The 12,822-nt window shown below is 36.0% G+C and overlaps 1 protein-coding gene across 1 annotated transcript in view; it reads right to left on the bottom strand.

Moving 5' to 3' along the window:
- PARP8 (poly(ADP-ribose) polymerase family member 8) overlaps window positions 1-12,822 on the bottom strand; it is a 94,433-nt gene that overhangs the window by 68,680 nt on the left and 12,931 nt on the right. The window contains exon 2 of the mRNA XM_029940914.1: window positions 8,502-8,539. Within this exon, the coding sequence (XP_029796774.1) occupies window positions 8,502-8,539 (38 nt within the window). The remainder of the gene's footprint in view (window positions 1-8,501; window positions 8,540-12,822) is intronic.

A 12,822-nucleotide genomic window follows, 5' to 3' on the forward strand; every position in this document is an offset into this window, starting at 1 on the left:
GTAACAAAATATACCTTTTATTTTAAAAAGTTAAGTTATATCCACATCACTTCCATCACTCAGGAAGCACATCCTACTGCTCTGATTAATCTCAGAAAAAATTAAGTATATTTCAGATTTATGTGTGACTTAATTTTAAATGGCTTCTTCAAAGACACTTGTGTCTCCTAGAGAAATACAGGATATGAATAGAGACTCTTACCCCAACAGGAAACAGATATTGGGAGAAAGCTAAAACACTGAACATACGGTGCAATAAAAAAATTCAATATCAAATCATGAAAAAAACTGAACTAAAGCTTTGGCTGAAAATCATACTCTAACATAAATTTAGTCTCTCTATATATTACTCTAATATATATTTTTCAATTGATATGAAGTCTCACAATTCTTCTTCTTCCATAAATTAATATCATTAAATAATATTATACAAGTTGAATGCACAGAAAACATTTTATTATTCCACAGCTTTTTAATTCATTGTTTGTTTTCTCCAGAAAAAAAAATTCTTTTATAAAATTAGGATTTTTCCCTAAAAATACAGATCTTCACATATATGATAATGTGACACACAGCCATTTATTCTACCTCAGCAATCACTGGGCATCTGTGAGACCACTGTTTACCAAACGCTTCACCAATTCATTAATTATAGTCCTATAAGACTCTCCCTGATGTTCTATAAAATATAAAAATAAAGAGTGTAAAATATTCCCAACAAATAATAGAAACCTGTGTCACTTTTTGCAAAAGAAAATGAGTATTCTGACAACTGACTGAACACACGATAAAAGATCTTGAGCCAAGTTTTCATAATATTGTGTCAGTACAGTGAGAACATGATCTTTAATTGATAGATATCAGAGTCACTACTTTGTTTCCAAAGAAACATCTGTACTGTTTTTAGACCTTGAGTGCGGGGAGTCAATGAGAGGGAGACGTATTCACAGCACAGTCGCAAAAGACTCTCAACAGACATAAGGCTTTACCAGTTATTCTGGAAGGCGAGAGGAGATGAGTGCAGATTAGATTTGAAACAAAACAAGTGTGCCTCATTCCTTTGTTTTAATTACGTGTTTCTCCCTGTTTCACTTTCAAGTAGCACTGAGGAGGGTGTGTAATTTTGTGTTTGTCAAGTGGGACCACAAATTATGAAACAGATTTAATAGAAATTTGTTTTGATTACTGTTTCATCATATGGGTTGAGACTCTGACCCTTTATCTGGAGTCTCTTCTGTCAATAATCTCAAACTCTGAGGTAAGGAGCAAAACCCCTCTATTAAAGCCCGTATTTCAATTTCTTACACCCTCATCCAGAGTCTTACTGATTCAAAGTTATTTGCTACTGAATCAACTCAATTAGTTTTTCCCTGTAGATAATTGATTCCTTAAAGCAAACTTATGAAGAAAAAGAGTATTAGAAATAAAAATGAGCATTAAAGCAAAAAAGTAACAGGTAACCACCAACTAGAAGGGGAGATCCAGAAAAATGCACAAACTGGACACAGTATCTCAGTGTCATAGAACCAGGAGCATTTTACTAAAGCTCCAGGAGGTAAGTAAATTAGGGCATTTTGAAGTCAATAACTCGATCTAATGGATCAAATGGCTTAGATAGTGTTGATACTAGAAGGCCGTCGGCATTGATTCAAGAGAATATAATTTGGTGAACACACGTTGCGTAATGCTTTAAGACAGGATTATGCAGGCAAACACATCATTTTCTAAGAGATTGTTTTACCAGTTTATCTTGATTAGTGTTTAGGCATTTGAACACTTTCAATTTCTGTTTCTGGCTTAATTTACCAAGCCAAAATGTTTTCAGGTTTCATGACAGTATCTATTAAATCATGATTACAACATCATAGGCCTGATCAAACAGGTATACCCAAGTGAAAAATAAAGGGAGGAAAGTAGACAAAGCACATAAAACCTAGACCCAACTACCAACTAGCTATTGATCCCTTTTAATTAAGCCCTGGTTGCCCTCATTCTAAAGTGAGGCTTTCCTGATGCTCCGTGAGGACTGTCCCAGCGGTATGAATGAATTCCATGTTTTCTCTTTTTGTTGTTCTTTAAATAATCATTTCTAAACCTCCCTCAAACCATTTTGACATTTGTAATAATAAAATCTTCTTTGTTTAGACATGAGAAAGTAGGACATAAAAAAGATAAGGAATGCATTTAAAGTAACAGAATTAAGGTAACAGAATGAGTCCGTGACTGAATAGAGTCTTTCCAAACTCAAATTCCTTCTCTAGAATTCTCCCATTTGACTCCAGAGGTGCCAAATTTTTCTCCCCCAAAACTTCTGAGGACAGCTAGGTTCCTTAACCGTGTAAGTTCTGTAGAGGACCTACAGATCGTTATTAAAGGCTGTTAACAAGGTGACCGCTCTGCCCTACCAGACTGTGCAAGCATGACAGGGACTTCCATGGACAACTGGGAAGAGATGAATAGAGGGCTACGAGAAAGTACCTGTTAGACTACTTTGTCCGTTCTATTTCAAATGCAACATAATTTAATGTTGCAAGTCATTCCATCATTCATTACTATGTAACATAAGAAAAATAATACAATTATAGTAATAACTATATTGGTTTTGTAATATAAGCTGGCTACCCCCGAATGTTGTATTACGTAATACATATGTGCTTCACGTCAATCTTCAAGCCAATCAACTATTAGCCCTATTGTAAAGATGGGGAAGCCAAAGCTCAGAGACATCAAATTATTTAAGTAATTAAGGGGCACTTGGGGGACTCAGTCAGTTAAGTCATGATCTCGCGGTGAGTTTGAGCCCCACATCGGGCTCTCTGCTGTCATTCAGAGCCCCCACTTTGGATCCTCTGTTTCCCTCTCTCTGTCCCTCCCCTGCTTGCTCATTCTCCCTCTCTCTCTCAAAAATAAATAAACAACAACAAAAAAAATTACACAGGGCTAGTAAGTGGTAAAACTGTCTGAACTCAAACATCAGTTCTTTGCTATGCTTTTTTAATATTAAAAAACTGTCACTCAACAATCAGAGTATCTTGTAAACCTAAAAAAGGGATGAGAAAATTCACACCCACCAGTAGGTGAGCCTCCTAATTAAAGGTGGGAACTGATGAGAAAAAATTCTGCTGTTCTGTTACAGCAGAAGCAATTATCTGTGACTAGTAATATATTTGCCTTCAAAAAGCAAAAATCTGTCTACTGTATAAATTCCATAAGGAAGTACAAGTAAACCAGAAGGTTGCTCTCTTTCTTCATTTTAAAAAGCCCACATATCATTTAGCATTGCATTTATGAACATGTTATTTAAAATATACTTAATACTCGGTAAAGACCTTCTTTGTTCACAGAAAACAATACGATGACTTGAATTTCATTAGGTGATCCAGGTTACTTAATAGATTAAAATTATAAAGTGATGATTCTGTCCCTAAGGAAAGAAACAAAGTGACATAATCCTGAATCTGGAGGATTATGCTCATAGATTTCTACAGGGCAAAGCAATTTCCAAATTTTCAAAGTTAGATGATGAACTAATTTGCCCATATAATCCAGAAAAAAATAAGGTGGGGGAAAGGACTGGGGACCATTAGCAGAAAGAATTAACAAAAGAACTATCAAGATGACTGACAGTAATTACTATCAAGACTTAGAAATTTTTAAAAACAACATGAAAAGCTATCTGAGTTGGTTTTTACAGTAAGTAAACTTTGGGGAAGAAAAATCAAAAGGAGGAAAAAACAAGAACAAATGTAAAACAATAGATATGAGAAAGGAGAAATAACCACAAAGATTCAGATTTTCAGATGTACAGGCTGAAAACAATAAAATACTTTTTGCTACAAAGGTTGGGACATTTTAGTAACATAGTGAGCTTTCATGTTTAGAAATGACTAAGAAATAGAAAAACAGAACATATAATAATCATGGCAGAAAAATAACAATAAAAATAACAATTGCCCCAGAACCATTCCTAAAGAGATACCAGGCTCTGAGAGATTTGCTGACATGTTCTATAAAATGCCAAAGAATAGCTGCATTTTTTTCAGCAATGCCAACTCTTTAGCCACGAAATATATGACCAAATGCATATAGTTCTTAGAGATCAACATTAAGATATCTGCTATAAGTTGTGACCTTGTTTTCCAAAGGAGAAAGCATCTGTGATACTTCAATACATACTAAACAAGAATTTGATAAAGACTTAAAACTCATTCTTTTTTTAAAAAAATTTTTACATGTATGTATTTTTGAGAGACAGAGTGAGACAGAATGTGAGCGGGGGAGGGGCAGAGAGAGGAAACACAGAATCCGAAGCAGGCTCCAGACTCTGAGCACCTGTTCAGCACAGAGCTCGACGCGGGGCTGGAACACAGGAACCGTGAGATCATGACCTGAGCTGAAGTCGGAGACTTAACTGAGTCACCCAAGCACCCCAAAACACATTCTTAAAAAAAAACTTAGTAAAATGAGAAAAATAGTTCTCTAAAAGTAGATGGAAACGTGCTCACTAATTTTGGAAAAAAGGACAAAGCTGCCAACTTTCATATTAATTATTGAAAATTATTCTGGAAGCTCTGCAGTGTAATGGGAGAAAAAAAAACACAAGGATGAGTATTGGAAAGGAAGAGTAAACATAATTCGTATATAATATTATCTGCCTGAGGAATCAAGTGTATTAACTGAACTGTTAATACAAATAAATGTAAAACTTAATTATGGGAAAAATATCGTCATAGTAATACTTTAAATTCTTTTAATCATGTAATACTCACGGTGAAGGAAGTTCCATAAAAATGACAACCACCGCTTCTTTCATAGAAGTGACAGGAATCAGAACTAAATTACAGACTTGGTTTTACCACCAAACTGCATGTCCTTGAAAATACTATTTAACCTCTCTTTGCACATTTCTTCAATTATGAAGTATCATGATTGCCTCTGTTCTGCTGATACACAGGCTGGAATTTACAGTCTATTCCATTATGTGTATGAAAATACTTGGTATACAATGTTCTGGTTATATCAGCCAATTCAAAATTCTACCCCAAAATGCATTACTCTCTCTCACACCAAAACTTGTGTTGTATTTACACTCCTTTTATTTTTAGAAAGGAAATTATAGTGGAAAGTTGCTACAGACTTTCTCCAAGAAGGAAATTTATTTTTAAAAAGCACAAATGATAACCAGTGTTTTAAATTTCAATTTTTGTATATTGCATTTCCAAGAGGGGCTCCCTCCTGCAGAGTGAGGAAAAGTCAGTGATACCTCTTGGCCACAAGAGGGAGCTAAACATTTGGCTCCCTTGGTTTACTGAGGGCATCTTCTGCCCTATTTCCTGTGCTACAGAATAATTCACTTACTGTCTTCAAGGTGGGCTTTGATTTGTGGCATTATTTCTATCACTCTGACTTCAAGTCCTCTCATGACTCATATCTCTACGAGCTGCCTCAGATAAGAAGGACAATAATTATAATATTTACAACACTGGGACTTTTATTTCCTAACATATTGCAAACATTCAGCATCAAAAACATCCTATATCATAAAGGAGACAGCTGATCGCAAAATCATCTACAAAAAATTCTTGTCTTCGTTCTTCTAATCAAAGTTGCTTAGAACACCTTTTATGCTACTATTAAAAAAATAGGCATCCTTTTAATAATGAAAAACTTCCCTTGTAAAACTGTACAAAAGTTTTAAAGAATACTATGCTTAACATAGAAGGAGATCATAGAAAAATAGCTGAAAGGAAGTTTATGACTTACAAAATTTTTTAAAAGATTAAATGCATGATGCAAAGTGCCACAAAACTACTAATATGAATGCTAAAGAAATAAATTTTACATCTTAATTCTACCTTATAAACTAATTATTTTTATTTATTTATTTAACTTTTTAAAAGTTTATTTATTGAGATGGGGAGAGAGACAGAGCATGAGTGGGGGAGGAATTGAGAGAGAGGAAGACACAGAATCTGACGCAGGCTCCAGGCTCTGAGCTGCCAGCACAGAGCTCAACACGGGGCTTGAACTCATGAACCATGAGATCATGACCTGAGCTGAAGTCACTTAACTGACTGAGCTACCCACGCACCCCAAGAACGAATTATTTTTTAAAAGCACCCAAAGTATATAAAAAAATACTCAAAGTATATATATAATCAAAGTTGCTTATAGCAATCTGCTGGGAGCCACACCAGCCTTGCTAGAGGACACAGTCACAGTGAGGAAATGGCAGACGTTGCACGGCTCCTGCCATGAGTGACGGAAACTAGCATCTCCTTCTGCTACTACTGCTCATGTGAAATTAAGCCTGTTGCTATTGATTAGGCCTCACAATGTTCCAAGTCAGACCCATATTCCCCACACAGATACCTCATGGGAAGAAGCATATTCTCACCTCTATAAAGAGGAAATTAAACAAAGCATTGCAGATGTTTGTCCAAAGGCTCTTCTATTGAGCTTCACAAACTTAAGACATGGATAATACGGGGGGGGGGGGGAGGGGGGGGTTAAAGAACACAAGAATACACAAGAATAATATTTGCTCTGGCTTGGAGAAAATGCCTAATTTAGGAAATAGAAACAAATAAGAGCCAGGCATAAGTTATTGCGCATACATATGCTAATTTGGTGCCCTTTGTGGGGATGGGTAAGAGTAGTTACAACTTAAACTCCTATGCAAAGGCCAGCTCATCTAGGGCGCCTGTGGCACTTACACTTTCAACATTAAAGAACAAGGTTGACAAAAGGCTTATTTACTAACCATCGCAAATACAGTCTTCCTCTGGTGAGCCAACCAAATAGAATGCCTCCTAGCCCTGTTTTTGCCTGAATTTTAGTATCATTGCTACAAAATGTGTTTGCTATGTGCTTCTCACTAAAAACTTCCTGCTATCTTCTTAGTTGTAAGATTTACTACTGGTTCAAACAAATGTGTATGTTATCTGCTTTTCACTGAGAATATCCTGTTATCTTCTTATGTGTAAGTTACGTCACTGTAATTAGAAGAGTTCTGAGGAAATGCCTCTGTGAAACCGGTTTCTGCACCCTTTTCAAAGCATCTTTATTACTGAGAATTATTTGTAAAAATTCCACTTTTTGATGTCATGTTAACACTTAAGTCTATAAATAAAGGCCCAAAACCTGGCAAGCTAGAGAGATACCAGAGAGATGCCAGAGAGATAGAGATGATGCCAGGCTGGTGACCAAGAAAGAAAGAAACTGTGTGGATTTTTCACTGACGCCGCTACCCCTTCTGGGAGACCTGGACCAGCCGAGTGGACCTCCGGCAGCAATCTAGTCATTTAACATAGAAAAATATGATCCAAATCATGCAGAGTATATGAATAAAATGGCTAGATCTGAATAAGAATTGGAATTATGTTTCTAATTTATGACACTGGCAAATCACAACAGTTACTTTGGTGGCAACCTGATTTTATTAAGTCAGAATGCTAGAGTAAAATATGTATATGAAATATAAGCAGATAAACTTTGCTGTTTTTTGCCACAAAATGTGATAAACAATAGATACTTGCATTATACTCCTTTCTCCGGGGTAAACTAATCAAGTTACTTTTTATGCACTAAGTCTACAATACTTATGCTCTTATTCAAGATAAAATTATAGAGATAACTTGTGAGGAAAATACTAAAGAGAAACATCTTGTTTATATAGTGTCACACTGTCAGCACTAAAATGCTGGGATACGCAGCTTGGGCTCTGATGAGGTTACACGTGTCTAGAAACAGAACTGACCACGGTCTAGACAAAAAACCCTTGTTTGACTGACAGAAAAATGGATCTGCAGTGATCTTACATTCTCTTTTCTAGGGAGAAGTGTCTGTGGGTCTAGTAATATATTTCAGGGAACAGACGTGAGAGAGACTAGCTGTGCATGAACAAGATCCCTAGTCCAGTCCAGTGGTTCAGTCCACAGACTCTGGACTCCTGGGTTCAAATCCAGTTCTTCCTCTTCCTAGCTGTGTTCATTCACGAAGAAAATGGTGATGTTACTGTAACAATCTCAGAGGATCGTTGTGAGAACTGTTTACTGAGACATATACTTAGAGAAATGGAGACAGACTATTTTTAGCTACTACTATTATTTTTACCTATTATTTTAGCTGCTATTCTTACCTATTATTTTTACATTAGGAAAATTCAAATGATGTTCCAAAGCCAGCAACTGAACCAATTCAGAGAATCTTTTTTTTTTTTTTACTTGCAATGAGAAAAATATGTATAAGCTGAAGCTATACATGGGCTCAAGTACACGACTTTTCATCAGGAAATTATTTTGACTCTGGACTGCATCTCAGGGTGAGACAGGTGTCTCACAGGCAACCAACAGAATTCTTCCGGAATTTTTAAGTCTTCCCCTGCCAACGGTTCACTCCCAGGCATATTTGTATACATTTTCCATCCCCCAAAGAAAAAAAAATTTCAAGGAAACATGACACAAGTATTTGTAATAAAAGCAGAAAGGAAAAAAGCATACCTGGATAATCTTCAGATACATGTACTGAATAGGATACACTGTTAAAACAGGAAAAAAGAGAAAAGAAAGGCTCAAGTTACTGCTACAGAATATATGTTTTTACAAAATACAAACCAATGTCATATTTCCCATTCACCTTTATAAACATAAGTATAAATAACTAACATCCAAAATGGATTAGAAAGAATCTTTTGATTGTTGACATCGGAAACTTACAGATTTCTAAGATGTATTTTCCATGAGTGTAAATGGGTTTTGAAATATCTTTCCCCAAACAGTGGTACTTTTAGTATAGACAGATCTTTTTATCTCAGCAATATCTAATATTCCCTCATCTATGATCATTTGTGTCATCTGCTCAGACTTCATCTTTTTTTTTTTTACCAAAACTAAAGTATTCCTCCTACTTAGTACAGTAGTCCAGAATTTAAACATTTGTTTTTAATACTGCTTCGCCACAGTCTGCTGTGCTTTTGAAACATGTCCTTTTCTTCAAAGATTTCACAAACGGATAACAGTGTAACTCGCTGCAGTTCATCAGCCCATCTCTCATCATCACTGTATAGATTAAATAAATGATCTCCTATTCTCAGAAGGATGGGGTTACATTAAAAACAACTGTTACTGCCTGACACACAGCCCATATCCAATATTAGCTTTCTGAATGGATTGGTGGAACTGCCACCCGTCAGAGAACAGTCAAAATTTAGTTTACATTCAGCCAAATTAACTGCCTGTTAAGACAAATCAATTCTCTTTGAAGGAACAAAGAGAACAGTGTCTCTGTAAAGTGTCATTCACAAAGTGATCCCAATGAAATCCAACTTACTTGACATATGAACAAACAGGAAAAATCTAACCTACATTCAGGGGAAAGTTTGACCAAAGTGCTGGAATCAGCTCACAATGATGTTAAAACAGTTATTATAAGTATGTTTAAAGAAGTAAAAGGAAAAGTCCAGTCCAAAGAAGAAAAAGCAGATCATCAGAATCTTGTGGGAGCCTAGTAAAAAGGCAAACATTTTGTATAATTAAAGTTTCAGGAGGGAAAAAGAGAGAAAACGCTGCAGGGAAAAAAAAGAGATGGCAATTTTCCAATTTGAGTGAAAGACTGATGTACAGACTGAAGAAGCCCCAAAACTCCAACAGGTTAAATACAAAGGAAGCTACATCCAGGTACATATAGACAAACTGCTGAAAACCAAATATAAGGAAACAGTTTTAAAAGAGAAAAAACTGACCCATTACACACAGGAAAATAATAAGAGTCAATATTTTCATAAGAAACAATGAGGACAGAGGACAGTAGCATGATAAGGAGCTGGGACAAGGCAGGGAGGGCTGAGAATTATGAATGCAGAATTCTATCTCCAGGCCACAGACCTTTAAAAATGAAGATAAATTTAAAAACCTACAGATAAAAGAAAATTGTGGACATCTGTCCCAGCAAACCTAAGGCAGAAAAAATCCCACACAAAGTTCCCAGGTGAATGATATTAGAAAATCAAATATCCAGAAAGAATAAAGAATACCAGAAATTGTAAATATAAAAGACTATTTTTCTCTTACTGTTTTAAAAATACATGCCTTGTTTAAAGTAAAAATTCTAGCACTTCATTGTGGGATTTATAACATATGTAAATGTAATCACCTGACAATTATAACAGAACGTCAGGGAGGGATTAAATGCTCATACATAGTTTCAAGGTTCTTATATCTTACACAAAATGTGATAGTACTAACCCTAAACAATCACTTCTAAGAAAAGTTAAGGAGATATACTGTAATCCCTAAAACAATCACAAAAAAATTTTAAAAAGCCTTAAAAAACAATAAATGATAGATGTAGAATTCTAAAATCACTTAATCCTCCCCTAAGAAAAGTAAAAAAAAGAAGAACAAAACACAGAAGGAACAAATATAAAACAAACTTTAAATGGTGCCTGAATCTAATCATAGCAAGGATTGCATTAAATGTTAATGGACTAAAAGGCAAAGCCAGCCAGCATGGATTTAAGAAAGCCAGATCCAAATCTATCCTATCTTTAAGAGATCCACATTAAATATAAAGGCACAGATTCAAAGTAAAGGAGGGAAGTTATACCCGTGCAAATGGTAAGCATAAGACTCAAATGTTTAAATTAATAATGAAGACTTCAAGACAAAGATACAAAGAGATCATCATGATGATAAAAGCATCAATTCATCAAGATGAAGGCACAACAATCATAAATGTGTATGCACCTAGTAACAGAGCTTCAAAATATACGAGGCAAAACCTGACAGAATTAAAAGGAGAAAAGTACAACTTCACAAAGTTTGAGTAATTAATAAAACTAGACACCCCCTACCCAAATTGTTAAAGACACAGAAAACTTGAAATAGATTTTCATAAAAAACAATTGCTGTAGAGTATCCTTTTATTTTCAAGTACACATGGATGGAACATTCACCAGGAAAGATCATATACTGCGCTATAAAACTAGCCTCAGTAAATCTGAATGAATGGAATGGTTGTGGTTCACCATAGTTCATATCTTGCATTTCCTGCCTCATCTAGCCCTATGACACTATGTCATAAGTCCTCAAAGAGCCACCGCCTTTTAGAATTTCTGACTGGACTTTGGGCAATGTGGCTGTGCCCACAGACAATGCAATCCCTCTAGGCAAGCCCAGGTCTCCCGGACTTCACCAATCAAGTCCCTGGCCTGCTGCTTAGCCCCTGTAAAGAGATTAGGCAGAGACAAGAATGAATAAGGGAGTAGGAAAACAGATGGTTTGTAATGAGACCAAATACTGATATACTGTTCTTTCATAAAGCATATTTATTTGTTCAATGAATTCAAAAAGCATTTCTTGGTAACCTGATAAATGACAAATACTACGTTAATGTCAAGTAAGATTTAAGTAGAAAAAAAAATCAGGAGATGATTTTGAATGATTAATTCAGGAGGAAACAAAGAATATTAAGTAGGGAATAAGATAGACAAGGCAACTTAAACACTTTAAAGCGTAATAGTATTTTTTCCTTGTTTTTATATAATTGTAGGTTCACATGAAGTTGCACAGATAGCAGAGAGGCTTCGTGAAGCCTTCATCCAGGTTACCGTATCAATTACATGTTATACATCTATAGTACAGTCTCAAAAGCAGAGTATCAACATCAGTAAAGGGAGTGTAGCTCTCTGTTATTTAATCACATTTGCATCATGCACCATCATATATCAAGTTACGGAGCGATTTGGTAAGGATTTGCCTCATGCCACCCTCATTAGAGTCAAACTTGTCTCCCTTCACCTCAACATCCTTAACCCCAGGCAACCACTAGTCAATTCTCCATCTCCGTAATTTTGTCATTTCAAGAACAGCATATAAATAGAATCAGAGTATGTCATGATGCACAATAGTATTTTGAGGCCAAATTAGTATTGTGAAAAAAACTGCTATGACTGGCAGTATGCAGGATAGACTGAAGAAGAGGGAGATTGGATTCAGAAGCTACTGTAGTAGCAAAATATGAGCAAGTATCAGTGGGGAGGTAGGTAATGGGGAGGCGAAGGCAGGAACAAATGGCAGAGGCTGGAGCCCAGCCAAGAGGCCAGCTTTGGTGGCCCAGAATCAAATGCCAAGGATTAAAAGATAAAATAACCAAGCCAGTGATGTCTCAAACAAGCTGGGAGAAATATACACTATGACCTCAGTGAATTTATTTATTTGCCCACAATTCATCTCCTTGGATGATAAAAACTATCCTATGTAGAAATGAAATTACTGACGCTCAAGGTAACCTTTCATCTGGCAGTACAATGTGACAGAAGACTGGGATCTTGCCAGAGATTGTACTCAATACTAAACTGAATTAATTCCCAACAGCCTACCATCTCAACCAACAGCAGTTGGCTTCATTTCTCATCCAAATAAATGTATGAATCCAAAATGAAACCTTAATACGTTCCCATGTCTATCTCCAATTAGGGAGCCTACTGTGGTCACAGCCCCCACAGAGATCAAATTCCAGCCTTCCTAGCTGAGTGGCATAAGAAAAGTTCTTTCAACACGCTCAGCTTCAATCTCTTTTCAGTAAAATGGGAGAATCCAGACCTACTATATAAACCTGCTGGGATGATTTAATGGCTTAACAGGTGTGAGGCCCCCAGGACAATGCCAGACACATAGCAGCAGGTGCCGAGTAATTCTAATCAGCTTCCAGCACAAGCAATAAAAATTTACAAAAACAAAATTTTACATGAATGAATGTTTTCTGGGGGAACTCAATTTACTTGAAATCACAATGCATTGCAGTGATCGGAGAGCAAAACTA

The sequence above is a fragment of the Suricata suricatta genome, chromosome 6 (assembly GCF_006229205.1).
Source record: "Suricata suricatta isolate VVHF042 chromosome 6, meerkat_22Aug2017_6uvM2_HiC, whole genome shotgun sequence".
NCBI lineage: Eukaryota > Metazoa > Chordata > Mammalia > Carnivora > Herpestidae > Suricata > Suricata suricatta.